General features: G+C 39.2%; 1 protein-coding gene across 5 annotated transcripts in view; it reads left to right on the forward strand.

Moving 5' to 3' along the window:
• Msra (methionine sulfoxide reductase A) overlaps window positions 1-17,458 on the forward strand; it is a 319,535-nt gene that overhangs the window by 12,228 nt on the left and 289,849 nt on the right. Inside the window, exon 1 of one of the 5 annotated variants that reach the window (XM_074055270.1) lies at window positions 16,113-16,868. The exons of the other annotated variants lie outside the window; for them this stretch is intronic. Coding sequence (XP_073911371.1) covers window positions 16,856-16,868 — 13 coding nt within the window. The 5' untranslated portion in view covers window positions 16,113-16,855. Of the gene's footprint in view, window positions 1-16,112; window positions 16,869-17,458 lie in introns of those variants that run through there. 5 annotated transcript variants of the gene reach the window in all.

The following is a 17,458-nucleotide window of genomic DNA, read 5'->3' on the forward strand; positions in this document are numbered from 1 at the left end:
TTCCTGAAACCTTTCGCACATCTTGTGAAAGTTCTGTTTTCCATTTCCAAACACTGACAGGATGTGTAGGTCTGTCACAACCCTTCACCCAGTTCTATGATGCAATGTGCCATTTCCTCTTCAAATAACTGGCTGTTCATTTTAACATCCCTGTCTTTGTCACTGGCACTGCCTCCTATTTCTCTTTAGGGAGAAGAAGGTAGATTCCCTTTCCTATATTTGAAGCTCAGTGATAGTTACATTTCTCCCTTGTGTCTTCTGAACTCTTAGCCTGGATACAGCACTCACTGTCACCACCAGAGTCTTAGATTCCAACTGTATGTCCTCCTGATGTCTATCCAAACACTTGCCTTTTGGTGAGCTACATGACTGTGTTGACTCATAATGCCAAATTCTTGATTTTTGGGTCACCCGGAATCTTTTCTGTAAGCTGGACCTGTCACAAAGGGTGACATAAAGTTATTGTATAGCACAAGAAAGACATGATTCCTTCTATTTCTGTAGGCGTTTCTATGGTGTTTCTCAGCAGGATTTATTTCTGACCTATTACCTTGTTGAATAAATTTATTAAGTTTGCTCTGTAATCTAACAAATATTGGTAATAGTGAAACTGAAGGAAATGCCACAATTTGATGACTATATTACCATTATTTTTTAAAGTGAAGAATAAAATTTAAGAACATTTTACAATGAGTTGTTTAAAAAATGTTACCATGGGAAAGTAATATTAGTGTTGAATTATACTTTGTAAAATTTTCATATTTTATCTTTGATTTTTAAAAAAAGTATTTGTATATACTTTCAGGTAATTTATAGTTTGCTCAGGTTAGATACAATGTGAAAAGTTCAAAAGCATTGTTCAGATGAAGCCACAAATTATTCTATGGCCTACTGAAAAAATGTGATGTTTTGATAGATTGTACCCAAAAGGAAGAGTTGTGAAAATGAAATACTTTGAGGGGGTTCATAGCTTTCCAGTTGGAGGAAAAGAAATCCCAAGTAAAGAATTCTGAGTGCACTGTTGGTAGCGGATGAGAAGGAACTCATGTTAGAGTTTGCCAAAGAGTAGCCGGATGGCAAATAAGGGCCCCAAGAAAACACTGTGTGGTTGAAGCCTGCATTGCCTTTCTTCTTAAGTATGGTTGTAAGAGTTGCATCATGTAGCAGCCAGCCTCTGCAGGAACTTCTGCCAGCCTGGAGTGCCAGCTTACCACTTGGCATTACCTACATCGAGATGAGTGCCCTGCTGCCGGGGCTCTCATGCCCAGCTGGGACCGTGAGGGATGCTGATGATGGGTGCAGGTCTAGGTTGCCTTGGACAGCCCCATTCAGGTGACTGGGAAATTATAGACTCCTCGAGTGGAAACCTCACCCAACTGCCAGTTTGCTGAATGAAAGAGAGGTTTTGAAGAACCCATGGCAGATAACTTAAAAAAATAAGTTCAAATATATAGATTTTTCTTCTTCAGGATCATGTTCCTACTAGGAAGCTATGTGGATTTATTCCAATATGTGAGAGAAAAAGGAGTAATTTTTTCTGGTGAAGATTAAAAGTTTTAAAAACCTGCTTGCTACGTATAGATCCACTTTGGTGAAATGTCTTGGTACAATGTTGGATACTCCCAATCGGATTATCATTATTTGTACTGTTCAGATGAGTTGTTTATGTATTCCAAACAGTAGTTCTTTGTCAAATATGGGTTTGCATATTTTCTCCTAGTCTGTGGCTTGCCTTTTTATCTTTGTAATAAGGTCTTTTTACTGAGCAAAAGTTTTTAGTTTTGATGAGTTCCATTTGATCTGGTTTTCCTTTTGTGGTTCATACTTTTTGTTTCAAGTCCAAGAACTCTCTCTTGCTGTGATACTGAAGATTTTATCCTATGCATTTTTTTCTAAAAGTTTTCTACTTGTAATTTTATGTTTAAGGCTGTTGATCCATACTGAGTTGATTGATTTTTGTTTCAGGGTAAAGTTGAGGTTGGGACTCATTTTGTTAGGCAAATCACTGTACCCTGGAGAAGGATCCCAAGTCCATGGGGACAGCCAAGATCCTCACTCACTATACTGACCTCCAGAAATATGAGTCCAAACACTACCCATGGAATCTTGGTATCAGAGTCACCCAGGAAAGCATTGCCTGTCACATGGAGAAGAGACTGAGCAAGATCAGCTTCAATAGTGTGGGGTCCCCCAGGGACCCATGCAGGGCAATTTGCTTATGGGCACCCTTCTCATGCTGCAGTCAAAGGACCCTATTCCCTGTCTCCCCCCCAGAGAGGACAGATATAGCAGTGGGGTTGGCCAGGTGCCATGGGATGCCCTTACTCAAGCAAAACAAAAGCATATACACTGAGATTGCAACGGGAAGGATACTCTCACCCAAGGCATGAGCCTGGCACAGTTGGTGTGAGCTCGTTATCTGTTGGTAAGAAGCATTTTGGGTTCAAGGTTTGTTCTTAGGTAGTTGAGTAGGTGTATGAGACTGCCTTTCCCAACAATTTTCCTAGATAAACTCTGACCTAAGTCCTTAAGATAGGAAATAGGCAAAGGTGCTGCTTTGGTCCCGGGGAAGTAAGCCATTGTGGTTTGTGCTTTTTGGTTATCAACTGGTAACCAATATTATGAAGATATTATGACCTGCATCTCTACATTCATGTTTTATTCCAGCTTGCTTGATCTACCCTCTATCCAAGGCTTTATGACAGTACTATTTTCTTCTTTCTGCTACAGTTCCTTTCACCCTCACCACCTCTCTCAGTGATGTCTTCTCTTATTCTCCCACCAAATTTGACCTTTTCCTGTGAACTCTCCTACTCACTTTCTTTACTCTCATTTGGCATACAACTGTATTGCCAAATATTTATTATTTCTAATTTTTAAGTTTTTGAGACAGAGTCTTGCTGTGTAACACAGGCTGGCCTGGAGCTACCAAGGACTTACTGTTTAATTTTACCCTAGTGACTTAACTTTAAATGTATGCGTATGTTTTTTTTTCTAATAGCATCACAAGTTTGGTGAGGGCTTATTTATTTATTTGGGTCTCCTGCATGCCTACACATGTTTATAGTACACAATAACTATTAGTTAAATGAATGAAAGAATGATTGAGCTTATATTTGGTGTAACAGTATGTTTGGATGTTGTCTGTTCAATAAAATCCTTTTAGCATGGTACAGGTCAATAAATATTAATATTAATGAATCTCAATAAATGGATACTTTATTCTTAACCTACCTTCCAGAGCAAACTATCCATCTTTAGAAATTTGATTATGGCTGCTTGTGTGTGCCCAATGGCTGACTTCCCAAATAGTTATTAGAGGAGATCTGAGCTTTTAGCTTCCACATCACAATTTGCGTTGAATATTTATGAAAGGGATGTCTTTCCACAAATATGTAAAAATATTTGCGAGTGAAGGAAATGGCTCCCAGTTCGACAGAAGAAAATATCAGAAAAAGATCCTCAGTTATCTGCCCTTTCCCCAAGGTTGTGTTAACATAAAAAAGACATTGTTTTATGATCTAGAATCAAGAGGTGATTTTATGATTTAACAAGTTCCATGCAGAACTTCTGTAAGGTTATCAGCACCAACATAAGTGCTCCAGAGACCACCTAGCAATATTACTCTCTGGATTTATTTATTGTGTTTGCTGCACTCCTTCGGTATCATTCATGCTCTTCTCCCGAGGGTACCACTTTCCTCTCTTGAGCTATGGAAACTCATTTACGCTGTGGCATGTGATTCTTGGAAATGAGTGCTTGTTTATTATCTCTCGCTACAGGACTTTTCATGACCGTAGGTAGAGGTTTGCTGCCTCTGTATGAAAAGCTGGCTTTTACAGGTGGATTGTCTAGTGGGGGACCAGTTGGTCTGGGGGAAACACAGGCGCTGCACCTTTGGATAGTGGGTCTGAACTGCGCTGCATGTGGTAACTAAGTTGCATGCCCTTGGGTGAATTTGCCTTAGTTTTGTCATTTATAAAACGAAGACAGTGGCACCTACCTCACCTGGGCATTTCTGGAACAGAAGAGATGATGAGAAATGAGACCTACCATGGCACCTGGCTCCTGGAGTGTGCACAGAGCATCTCTTTTGCAGTGTGATGTGTCCAGGGACATTTAGAGGACAGCTTATTGCCGTGTTGTTGCTTCCTGTTCTGTAAACATGGCTGACGGATGTGTCATATCCCCATGCTCACTGAAGGGCTGTGGTGTGAGACAGGGAGGCAGCAAAGCCACAGACTGACACTGACCTTGACCTCAGTCTTCCTTTCAGAAGAACGGGTCCCTGGACGTGCCTGTGAGTCAGGATGGTTGATGACTATTTACGCCCATGCCCTTTTCTCATCTTTTGGGAAAAGAAAGCCCCTCAAAGTGTCTTTGGTGGCCAGCATGAACATGCATTTCCTCAGCATTTCCCCACTTTCCAGAGATGATCTTCTCATCGCTCCAGTAGGGTTTCTCTGAGTGAATGGCTGTGGAGGAGATTTGTTCTCAGACACCAGTCCCCCAAGTTCCTGCACTTAGCTTACCACGTTGTCTGGGTGTCAAGGTAGTCCAGGTGAACTATTGTCCTAGGTAGGTGAGTGGTGATCAGATCCCAGAGGCTGCTCAGGCTGGGGCTAGGAAATGCCTATGTGCAGGTGTCACAATGCAGCTTGAAGCACAAGGTAGCAGGGCAGGGCAGGGCCAGGTGCCAGTCAATACAGACCCAGTCAGGGCTGCACACAAGGTCCTGGTCAAGGGTGACCACATAGCAACATCAGAGTTGACCAGTAAGCATTGGAGGAGAACAAGTGGGAAAGGAGGCCTGTCTGGATGATTCCTTTGAAGCTCCTGCCAACCTTCAGTGACCCAACCTGGCATCCTACAGCTGGTTTATCCAAGCTACTTGCCGTGGCCCATGTGCTAGGAGTCCAAAGCAATGCTTGAGATTGGAACACAATCTGGACTGTGCGTGCATGTTGTGACACCTATGTTCTCACACTTGCTTCTGCTCCAGGCTCTTCTACCTTCAGATTCTATCTCGTCTTCACACTAAATTGACCCTTTTAGTAAGACCTCACCCATGAGACGTGTGCGAATGTCCCTGACTTCCTGAAGCCTGGGCCAGCGGTGATGGAGAAGGTAGCACAGCCGAGAGATAGCTTGTCCTGGCCATTCCTGCTCCCAGGGCCTGCAGTCTGCCCTCTGCTCTCTGCTCTTGCCGCCTCCTGGTGCTGCCCAACTTACAGGAGAAAAACCTCTCACCCTGCTCAGCCCTTCTGTGAAATGTAAATCTGTTGTCTACACAGAAGATTCTCCACTGGGATCTTGCCAATGTCCATGCTGTCAGAGTCTCACCTTCAAAACTCTGTCAGGTTATTTTCTCAGACCAAGACCAAGGATTCAGTTTTGTAATATTGGTGCTTGAACATATGCCCAACTAAGAGGGAGATTGGGAGAGGGGATGGGCTGTGACTGTGCTTGGAAGGCCACTCTGTAATACTCCATGGTGTCGTGTACTCCCTTAATTTTGCCATACATACATATACATTTTATTCCACCCCCATCCTGTCCTGTCACTAGGCAATGACATCTTTAAAGACAAAGACTGTGTCATCATCACCATCTTGTTTATTCCTGGAAGACCTACAACGTACCTTGAACATTGTAGAAATTCAATAAATATTTGCTGAACAAGCAGATGTGCTCAGCATGGTTGGAATGGATGATAAAAAATGAATAATCCTATTCTTAAGAAGTTTCTAAAGTATTCAGAAAGACAAAAATACCACAGATGAGAATTAAGCCTGGAACCTCGTGACACTGACTAATAGATGTATTTATCCAGAATTTGAAACAGGTCCTGTCTGGGGAATGGGTACCAATGGGAGCGGGGGAGGATAAATGTATAGGATCAAGGAAGGAGAAAATGGCTGATGTACTTTGTAAATGTCTATGAAAATAGAACAATGAAACCTGTTGAAATTGTTTTAAGAATGGGGGCAGAGAGATGAGGGAGAATGATGGAGGAGGTGGATCTAATTAAGACACATTGTAAACACGTATGTAAATGTCACAATGAACCACCATGAACCACCTCTGTACAACTAATATATGCTGATAAAATGTAAAAAAGTTAGTAGGTATTACTATTTTTATGGATATTGGCACAAAAAAAATAGAAGACCAATTTGTTTAAAAAAATTAAACTTTCCTTTTGCTTTAAAAATAAAAAGAATTTGGAAGCACTTAGCCACATTCACATCCTTTGTTGTAGACATAGTGTTTAAATAAAATTGTGACTCTAATCCAGCTTATCAGTCATTCTGATACATTCTTTCCCATATGAAAGATAAAAGTGTAAAGCCATATTTTAGAGACTTTTAAGTGCACCAAAGATTATGAATTTCATCTTAGCAACATCAAATAACAATTAGTATTGATAAATTACTTTGAATTTAGGAAAATCTAAAAGTCAGGTGAGTTTTGTTTTCTGACTAACGTTCCAATGCAGAGACATTTCCAACAGGGTATTCAGATAAAATATTGTTTTTGGATATGTGACACATTTCCTTGTATTTCAAAAATCTCATGGGTATTTTAAGGGAAATTTAATCCATCTGATTTTGATCCAAATATAATTTACTCACAATAATGGAGAAATATTTGATATCCAGACAAATCTATTGATGCTCTTAAAGCTTTTCTCCTGGGAAATAAGAAATCACATTTTTCCAAGAGTGAATCACAAACCTACCAAGTCTGATTTTGCTGCCTATTTAACAAAGCCTGAATGCAGAATCAAACTGGGCAGTTCCAGATAGGTTATTTTTGTTTTTAATTTTTAAGTCTTTCTTCTTAACCATGCAAAGGTTATTTTCTTTGAGTAGTTTTCTTTCCCCTTTTTTTTCTTCTTATTCTAATAGTTTTATCTGCTATACTTTGTTTTAATTGCTAAACAATGATTTTGGAAGATTTAAGGTAATAAAACAATTTTGATGTCTGTGGATTAGTGGTGTCTGCGTTCAAGATGTTTCAGACCCGTCAGAGGCTTGGAAATAGCATTTAAATGTGTCACTTAATTTTAGTTTTAAAATATATTCTCTGAGAATTAGCTACCAATCCTAAATGAGTATTTTGAATTTAAAAGAGGGGATTTAGGCCAGGGTACGGCCAAATTTTGTATTCCCCAAAACACAAAACTCATTTACAAATAAAATAAAGGTCTTCATATCAATATTATGTTTTGGAAATGGAAACTATAAGAACTTGGGATGGTCAGATGATCTTGGGGTGGCCATTGGGAATTGGGGGCCAGGCCCTACCTAGCTGCTCTGGGTGCCCCCTGAGCTCTCTCAGTTTCCCTCTGCACTTGTCCCCATTTCTGGGTGCAGACTTCTAGTCTCTAAGGATGGAGGTGTTCCAGCTGTTCTCTTCCTCAGAGTGGGTTTTGCATCTCGAGCCTTGACCTTGGCCTGGTTCCTTAAGGACCACCTTCTCTCCCATAAGCCCTCTGGTCAGCAGCCTGAGCTGGAGCTTTGCTGTTGCCCCACAGCACTTTGCTGCCCTCTGCTGCCCACAGCAAATGACAATGAACCCTGCAGGCTCTGCTGGGATCTCAATAATCTTCCTTTAATTCATCAAACCAATCATAGCCATATACCTCTTCTTAAAATATTTCACACGAGAGGCTCAATTGTGGTGTGAGATACACAGACAGCCCTGCCACTTAGCATTATGACCTTGAACAAGTTTTATGTATGACCTTGGGTAAGTTACTCAAATTCTCTCAGTGCTTCAGTTGCCTAGCCTGAAAAATGGAGTTGATGATGCTTGTACGAGGCAGTCATTATTATAACAAGAATGCAATCAAATAAAAGGAGGAGTGGTTAGAACAGTGCTAAATAAATACCAGATATTGTTATATTTACTGCCCTTCTTTTTAGGATTTGCTGTAGACCAGCATTTCCCAAGGTGTAGGACTCATAGTGATACTAGATAGTTCAAGGGCATGCCATTAAACAACACTTGCCCACAGTGAGAAAATAATTCCTTTTTCAACTATCTTTCAGCTCTTCTGATTATAGCAAGGTGAAAGCATCTGGCTGGTGCTAGGATGTTTTTAACTTCTCTCCCACGCTTGCTGATTTCTCTTTGTCAATGAGATTGGCCTTGAGCTTGGAGACAGCTCCAAGCTTTGTGAATTTAATAGCATCCTTTTGATGTTGTTGTTAAAAGTTTTTTCTATTTCTGGCAAATAATACTTATATTTAACAGAAAGTTTCCTTTAAAAATAATCTAGGCAAAAGAAGTGTTTAAAGAATATTAAGTGATAATAAATTGTGCCATAGTTTTAGATAATGCAAACATCACCAACATGGTGCCCAAAGGTCTGAAGTCCAAGAACACTTTGTAACAGAGCAGGTACTGCAGGCGGCCGTGCTGGGTCCTCAGGGAGCCTGCAATGCTTTCTGCTCTCTTTGTGGGCCTCTGTTCTATCCAGACTGTCCCACTGATAGTGGAACATTCCATGTCCCTTTGGGCTTTGTTTTCAAGAATGCCCACTCCCTGTTCTACCTTCTGACTTTCATTCATCCTCAAGACTTGCATTTAAACCAAACACCTCTATGTTCTTGAGGCGTTCCTGCTCCTCACTCCAGTCCTCTCTCCTTCCTCCAGACTTTCTCCTGCTCTTTGCTGTCTCAGGAATGTGGCATCTTTTTTTTTTTAGATGTGATGTATAATATTTCCTGTGTCTGTAGCTGGCAAAAAAAGGACCAGCACTACTGCTGTGTATCTACTGCAAGGCTGTTCCAGTGTCCTGGAGGAAGTCAATGTTAGGAAGTATTTGATATTAATTGTTGTGCGTCCCTGCCTCGAGCTGTCACTTATATACCATGAACTTGCCCTGCTGAGTGTAGTTTGATTACTCTTCCTAAGTTCGTTCTGTTGTGAAGCCATCGACACTGTCCAGTTCAGAAGACTTCATCACCTGCAGAGTCAATCTGCTCCCCACCCCCAGCATCTGTCTCTTTCGTTTTCTCTGATTGAAGAAATGTCATCGAAAAGTATGCTGTCTTTTTTCTCTCTGACTTCTTTCACCCAGTCTAATGTTCCTGCAGTTCCACTGATGTTGTTGCACATGTTAGTGGTTTGCTTCTTTTTATTGCTTAGTGACAAGAGATAGACCACAACAATGGACATTTGGATTGTTTCAGTTTTGGGCTATTATGAATAATTCTTCTATGAATATTCACGTACTGGTATTTTTGTTGGAGATGCACTTTCATTTCTCATGAGGAAACTTAGGAGTGGAGTTGGTTGGTTCCTATGATAAAGGCAGGCTTAAATTTTTAAGAATTACCAATCATTGTGCATTCCCAGCAGCTATGTGTGAGCATTCCAGCGTCTCCCTGTGCTCTTCAGCACTTGGTATTGTCTGTTTTTATTTATATGGTGGTGATGAGGGATGAGCTAAGGACGGCCCTTAGAGTTTCAGGTTTAACAGGCAGATGTTTGGTGCTGTTGTTGAATGGGAGGCTGAGTGAGGCGTGAGTGTTTTGTGTTTCTGGGAAATCAAACCCCAGGACCTTGTATATGCTAACTGTGTCCTCTACTGGTGAGCCACAGCCCCAGTGCCCTGAGTATTTTTTTTTGGTGGCACTGGGGTTTGAACTGAGAGCCTCATGCTTGCTAGGCAGGTGCTCTTACTGCTTGGGCCACTCTGCCAGCCCGTGAGCACTTTTAAGAGAAATTAAGAGCTCCCCTTTGCGCCAGGTTGAGTTTGAGTTGTTAAGTAGGTGGTTGGATGTATGAGGTCACCTGTGTTCATCCCATCTTCCTGTGTTCACTAAATAATGGGAGCTGGGGTGGGTGCTTCAATTTTCTATATTCTAGATATGTGTCTGATGATGTGGGCAAGTCACATAACTTCTTCCGATGCGGTTTCCTCATCTGTAAGGTAAAATAATACCTGTATTCCTGCAAAACTTGGACAAGGACTGAAAGATAAGGAATGCAAAAGGGCCTTTTATCATACCTGTTATTAGTAATGCATAGTCCCTTGTGTTTACTTCATTTTTGGGTCTGTCGTGGCTTCTAACTCTCTGATTTGCACATAGCAGGTGCTCAGTAAATACTGACTCAGTAGCAGGTAAGCATCAGGGAGAAAACCATAGGGACAGAAGAGAGGGATGTGATGGGGCTGAGCCAGCAAGTGGGTCAGCACTGACGCTCTGCTGGCCTCCTGAGATTCTGAGCACCAGTAGGGAGCAAGGTGCATCCTGGGAAGAGATGGTTTGGTGACGCACAGAGGGGAGCTGGCTGTGCATATTCTGATTTCACTAGGACCTGGCAGCAAGGGAGGAAAGACAAAAATGACTGGATGCTCAACGAGGCCTGGCAGACCAGAACAGCAAGAGGTGTCCCGGGAGTCAGAACGACAAGAGCTGGCAGGGGGAGCTGGGTATGGATGGAGCCAAGAATGTGGACTTTGCTGGGGTGGATCCAAGAAGCCAAGACAGACAGTCAGGGGCTAAGACCTGCTGGGTGGATTTCTGTAGCAGCTTCAAAAGGACAAAGGTTAAGCTAATGTTTAACATTTCCTCTATGGTAAGAGGTTAAGATGGGCTTTTGACTTCAGTTAGGGATGTAATCATTTACAGTCCTTTTAAATATTGAAGAGATGGACTGCAAAATTTTAAAAGATTCAGTTCCTGTAACATAAATCTCACCTTTTTTTAGTAGGAGGGTGGCAGTCCTGGGGTTTGAACACCAGGCCTTGTGTTTGGTAGGCAGGTGCTATACTACCAGAGCCACATTCCCGGCCCTTTTTGCTTTAGTTATTTTTTCTAAGAGGGTCTTGTGATTTTTTTCCTAGGCAGGCTTGGACTCTGATCCTCCAATTTATACCTCCATGTAACTGGGATGACAGCCATGAGCCACCATATCCAACTTTATTGGTTGAGCTGGGGGGTTCTCATGAACCTCTAACCACGATCCTTCTGATCTCTGCCTCCCAAGTAGCTAGGATTATAGACATGAGCCACTGCACTTAGCTAAAACTCACCATTTTATAGTATATAATCCAGTGGTGTTTAGTATGTTCATTTGGTTGTGCAACTGGCACCACTAAACATTTTCACTACTCTGAAAAAGAGACCCTGGCCCCATTAGCGACCACTCCTCATTCTTCACTCTGCCAGCCTCTGGCAACCACTAAGACATTTCTGTCTGCAGATTTGTCTGCTCTGAACCTTTCATGTAAAGAGAGTTATGTAATAGGTGAACTTTCAAAATTTCATCCATGTTGTAGCATGTATCAGTGCTTCCTTCCTTTTTATTGTTGAGTAATATTCCATTATATGTTTATGTCACTTTTTTTAATTCATTCATAAGTTAAAACATTTGGATTATTTTCACTTTTGGCTATTATAAATCATCTTGCCATAAACATCTGCATACAAGTTTTTGTGTAGACATATGTTTTAATATCTCTTGGTGTTACAACCAGGAATAGAACTGTCAGGTCACATGTAATTTTATATTTAATTTTTTGAGGAAGAAACCAACAGTTTTCCACAGGAACTATATCACTTTATATTTCCACCAGCAATGGATGAAGGTGCCAAGTTTTCCATATCCTATGCAACTCTCAAACTTTTCCTTTTTTTTTTAGATTATAGTCATCCTATTGGGTGTGAAGTGGTATTTTATGGTAGTTTTAATTTGCATTTTTTAATGACTGAGATGATATTGATGAATTGATTTTTTTGTGCTTTTGACTATCAGTGGATCTTCTTTGGAGAAATGTCTATTCAAGTTATTTATACTTTTTAAAACTGGATTGTCTTTAAGACTGGAAGTTTAAGAGTTCTTCATATATTTTGTCTGCTAGCCATTTATCAGATACATGATTTGAAAATACTTTTCCCATTCTGTAGCTTGTCTTTTCATTTTCATTTTACAAAATTTTTAATTTTGATGGAATTCAGTTTTTCTGTTTTTTTCTTTGGTTGTTTGTTCGGTAGGTATCTGATTTAAGAAACTGTTATCTAATCAAAGTCTGAAGATATACACTGTGTTTTCTTCTAAGCTCTTTGTGGTTTTAGCTCTTCTATATAAGTCTTCGATCCACTTCGAGTTAAGTTTTGTCTGTGGTTTGAGGTATGGATCCAAATACTTTCTTTCACGTATGGATATCCACTTGTCCTAGCACCATGTGAAAAAAGGAGTTTTCTTACTTTTTCAAATTTTCTTGCCATCTTTGTCAAAACCAATTGATTATTGAATTTTTTTTTTAATTTGGACTCTCAGTTTTACTCCATTGATCTGTATGTCTGTTCTTATCTGAGTACCCCATTGTCAGGATTAGTGCAACTTTGTGGTAAGTTATGAAATTGGAAAGTGTGACTCCTCCACCTTTGTTCTTCTTTTTAATTATTTTGACTGTTCTAAGTCTTTGCTTTTCCATAAACATTTTCATATGAAATTTAGGATTGCTGTGCCAATTTCTGCAAAGACGTCAGCTGGGATTTTGATAGGTATTGTGTTGAATCTGTAGATCAATTTGGAGAGTAGGGTCATCTTAACCGTTAATTCCTCAATTCATGAACATGGGGTGCCTTTCTACTTACATAAGTTGGCTTTAATTTCTTTCAGTAATGTTTTATACTTTTCACTGCACAAGTCTTATAATTCTTTGGCCAAATTTATTTATTTTCTTATGTGGTGCTGGGACTCAAACCCAGAGCTTGTACATACTAAGCATGTACTCTACCATTGAGATAGATCTCCAACCCTATTCTTAAGTATTTTACTTTTTTATTCCATTATAAGTATAATGATTTTCTTAATTTTTCAGGTTGTTTATTGCTAGTATGTAGAAATGCAACTGTGTATTGATTTTGTATCTGAACTCATTTATTAGTTCTAATGCTTTTTGAGTATATTCTAGAAGATTTCTATGTGTAAGAGCACATCATCCACAAACAGAGGTAGTTTCACTTCTTCCTTCCCAATCAAGATGCCCCTTCCCACCTTATCCTGCCTAATTGCCTGTCTAGACCTGCAGTGGTGTTGAGTTAGAGAGGCGAGGGCAGACTTCATCATCTCGCTCTTGGCTTCAAGCTTTCGTGTAAGGTGTGACGATTGCTGCTGTTGGTCATAGATGCCCTTTGTTAGGTTGGGGAGGGCCCCTCTAGTCTGAGTTTAAGTGTTTCAGTCCTTTTCTTTTTTTAAAATTGTGAAGACTATTGGATTTTGTTAATACTTTTCTTTTTGTATCTCCATAGAGATTCTAATAAATCCTTTCCTTTATTCTAATAAAAGAAATCTGTCCTTTATTCTAATAATATGGAATAGTATATTGATTTATTTTTATATGTCAAGCTGACCTTGTACAACTAGGATAAATCCTGCTTGGTCATAGTTTGTAATCCTTTTTATATGTTACTGGATTCTGTTACTATTATGTTCAGAACTTTTGCAACTATATTTACAAGGGATATTGGTTTGGTGTTATTTTTATTTTATTATTCTTTGAAAAAATTGATGTAAGGTTATGTATATGTATGTGTATATATATTTATGATGTACAACATGGTATTTTGAAATAGGTATACATCGTGGAATGGCTAAGGCAAGCTGATTAACATATACATTGGGTTTGAGGTGTGGCTCAAGCGGTAGAGCACTTGCCTAGTAAGAGCAAAACACTGATTTCAACCCTCAGTACCACCAAAAAAATATAAGACAAAAAAGCCCATATATTTTACCTAATGTACTTATTTCATGTGTGTGGTAAAAACACTGGAATACTACTCTCATAGCAATTTTTAGGTACACAGTATATTGTTATTAACTACATTCCCTATATGGCTAACTTTTACCTGGGCTGGCCTGGAACTGAAATCCTCTTGATCTTCACCTCCTGAGCAGCTGGGATTACAGGGTTGAACCACCATGCCTGGCTAATCGCTGCCTTTTAATTGGAGTGCTTAACTAACTTAAGTCTAATGTGATTGCTGATGCAGTGGGATTTACTTCTGCTACTTTGCTATCATCTTTTTCCTCACCTGTGGTTGTAGTTGACATTGCCAGGGATCAAACCTGGGGCCTTGCTCTTGCTAGGCAAGTGCTCTCCCACTGAGTTATCCCTCTAGTCCCTGTATTGTGATTTTCCATTTTTCTTTGTCTTTTTTTGTTCTTTCTTTTTCCATTACTGCCTTCTTTTGTGGTGAAGAAATCTTTTCTAACATTTTAATTCCCTTGTCATTTATTTACTATATATACTTGAACTTGATGACTGCTCTAGGGATTGCAGTTAACATTTTTAATTATAACCATCTAATTCAGATTAGTGCCAGCTTAATTCTGATAGTACACAAACCTTTGCTCCTGCCTAGCTCTCTTTCACTCCTCCTTTATCCTCTTACTGTCACAAATTACATCATTATAGATCATGTGGCCATCAACAGGTATTTATTTATAATAGCAGCTTTATGCTGTTATCATTTAATCAGACAGAAAAGTTTTAAAAAGAGTGTTTATACCATCTTTAATATTCACTTATGTAGTTACTTTTACTTGTTTATTTCTTCTTTTAGCTTTGAGTTACTGTCTAGTGCCCTTCCACTTCAGTAAAGTTTCTTTACTTTTTCTTATATGGCAGGTCTTCTAGTGACAAACTGTATGTTTTTGTTTATCTAGGAATGTCTTAATATTTTTTTCATTTTCAAAAACCAGTATTGCTGATAGAGCTCTTGATTGACAGCTTCTGTTCCCTTTCAGTGCATTGAATGAGTTATCCCACTGCTTTTTGGCCTCCATGGTTTCCAAGGAGAAGTCAGCTGTTAGTCTTATTGAGTCTTCCTTGTTCTCAATGAGTCACTTCTCTCACTGCTTTTAAGATTCTCTCTTTGTCTTTGGCTATCAACAGTTTGATTATGAATTTACAATCCACTGAGGTCCTGTCCATATGTCATCATTCCTATTTGAAAGGATATCATGAAGCAATTATTTTAGTGCTTTAATTCAACTTTCAAGATATCTCTGTAGTATTTCCCTAATCTGTCAACTTTATGATATAGTAATATGTGTTTTTGCTTTTCACTATCACAATTCATAGTTTTATAGAACTTCAGATTGATATTTATGTGATCAGTTCTCATAATTCATTCACTTAATAGGTTTCAGAAACATCTGCATATGGAAGACTTTATTAGGGCTTTCAGTTTCCTTAGATGAGTGACACATGGTCTGGTGTACCATGATGACACATTTGGTTGACAACTAACAGCTATGTAATGAGGATGAAGGGGTGCTGTGTGTATAAACTGGATGTTCTGTGAACACTGGAGAAAGTCACTGGTTTTTACATTTGGGAGATGAGAAAACTGGTTATCCTATACATTAAGCAATTTAAGATGTTGAGGTTATCTAAACTACAAAGTGGGGGATCCAAGGACAGGAACTCACAATTCTGGGTTCTTTCTATGAAACCATGATGATTCTAGTGTGTGGCTATTTCCCATTTGAAATCATCAGTGATAAAAGTGATTTCTTAAAGCAGGTGAACATGAAGTATAGACTGACTATTTTGCTTCAAAAAGTGTATATGCCACAAATAAAAATAAACAGTGGTTTTTGAGCTTATTAAATTATACTTGTAAGAATTTAGTAAACAATTGACTATTTAGAAAGTTCAGGTGTCAAAATATAAAAGATTATTTTACTAAATCAATCCTAAGTTTTTTTTCCTTTCCCTTTTTGAAATTGATATTTCTCTTCTCCTTCATTTCCACTAAAACTTTGGATAGATATAGTTTATATTACAGTTTCCTGAAAAAATAAGAGCTACTGATCAATCAGAATTGTGCTCATCCCTATAGAATAAAGCATGACTGATTTGTGCATAGAGTTTTAATTTTAATCTGCAAGCCTCCTTTTCTATTCTCCCATGATTCTTTGCAGCAGGACAAGGAAAGGCAAGTCTTATAAAAAGAAATACAGTATGTGGTGCTTATTAAAGTTACATACATCTCCTCTCACAGGAGAATTCTGATTTACTGCAGGTTGTGCATATGTCGCATATGGACATTTCTGGGGAACAGATTCCTCATCGCTGAGCAGTGAGTGGCTTCTGGTCCTCCATTATTGCTCCGGGAACATGTTAGTAATGATTATGAAAGATAAGATACCATGAAATCTGTAAGGTAATTTGGCAGAAGTCGATGCTGTTGGTGCCAGGATTTGGGTACCGTACCACAGTTTCCTGTTTTCAAATGTATTAATTGATCCGCACAGGACATCTTTTGGAGACAAGAATTCAGACAGACTGGCACAGCCTGGACCTCCGCCAAGACTGCTCGGAAGGTTGCCATACTGGGAGCAAAGGAGTGAGAGAGAGAAAGAGGGAGAGAGAGGCAGAGGGAGAGCTGGGGAAAGAAAAAAAGGCAAGACTTGGCACAGCTCAGTCAAATCAGCTTCTTTTGTCTGCTTTCTCGGCTTGAGCTTCAGGAAAGAAAACCGTCCTGGGGTACAGAAAAACTCAGAACTTTTTGGTTTTCAAACTTAGAAGCCTTTTTAAGTCTCTTAGGCTATTTGAAAGTGTTGGTACATACAATGACGTTTAGTCACCAGTATTAAGGGGAATAAAAGCCTTTTTCAAAACAAGGCTTCCACAGTGTCCATGCATTTGGGAAATACAGTATTTGATTTTTTTTGCATATAAGATTATACCATGAGAGACAGGATTAATATAGAAGATGGCAAGGCAAATTTCTAATTAGAGAGAATTTTAATTTTCTACAAAATAAAACTTGCTCATCAGTACAAACCTGCTTTCAAATCAAATCAGACATCCTTCGGAATGTGTTCAGAACGTAAGTTTTTATAGACTTTATTTTATATTTTTCCCATTTGTAGATATGAAGTGATCAAGTAGCCTTTCTAAGATTTTCTGCAACCCAGCCAGGAAGTCAGAGTAAAAGTTGGTTTATCCATGTGTTTAAGACAACGTTTTCTTAAAGCAACAGCTTTTATTTCTGCTGCTTCATGCTGTCCTAAACTACATTCCCCATCAATTAGTGACAACACTGAAGACCAGAAAGGCAAGCTGAAGACACCAGACTTCGCTTGAAGGGCAAACAAGAAATGTGAGCTTGGTCATTAATTTTTTTGTGTGTCTTTGCTCTGAACCATTTTTGGGAGGTGGGTGGGGAGGTGGGTGGGTAGGTGTCTATGTTTAAAGATGTATGTGATTAGTGAATTCTCATTGTGAGGAGGAAATGATAAAGGTAATTTTTATGATGTTGGCAGAAATGGCTGGGAGCAGGAGAGGACAGAAATTTAAATCTTTTGGAGAGGGAGTAGTGAGCAGTGTCTGAAATAGTTGGAGAAAAATTCGATTATTTTTTAGTTGATTAGATTTTATAATTCAATGATTACAATAGCCTGGCTCTCTCAAAATGTT

Source organism: Castor canadensis, chromosome 14 (assembly GCF_047511655.1).
Source record: "Castor canadensis chromosome 14, mCasCan1.hap1v2, whole genome shotgun sequence".
In the NCBI taxonomy this organism is placed as follows: Eukaryota; Metazoa; Chordata; class Mammalia; order Rodentia; family Castoridae; genus Castor; species Castor canadensis.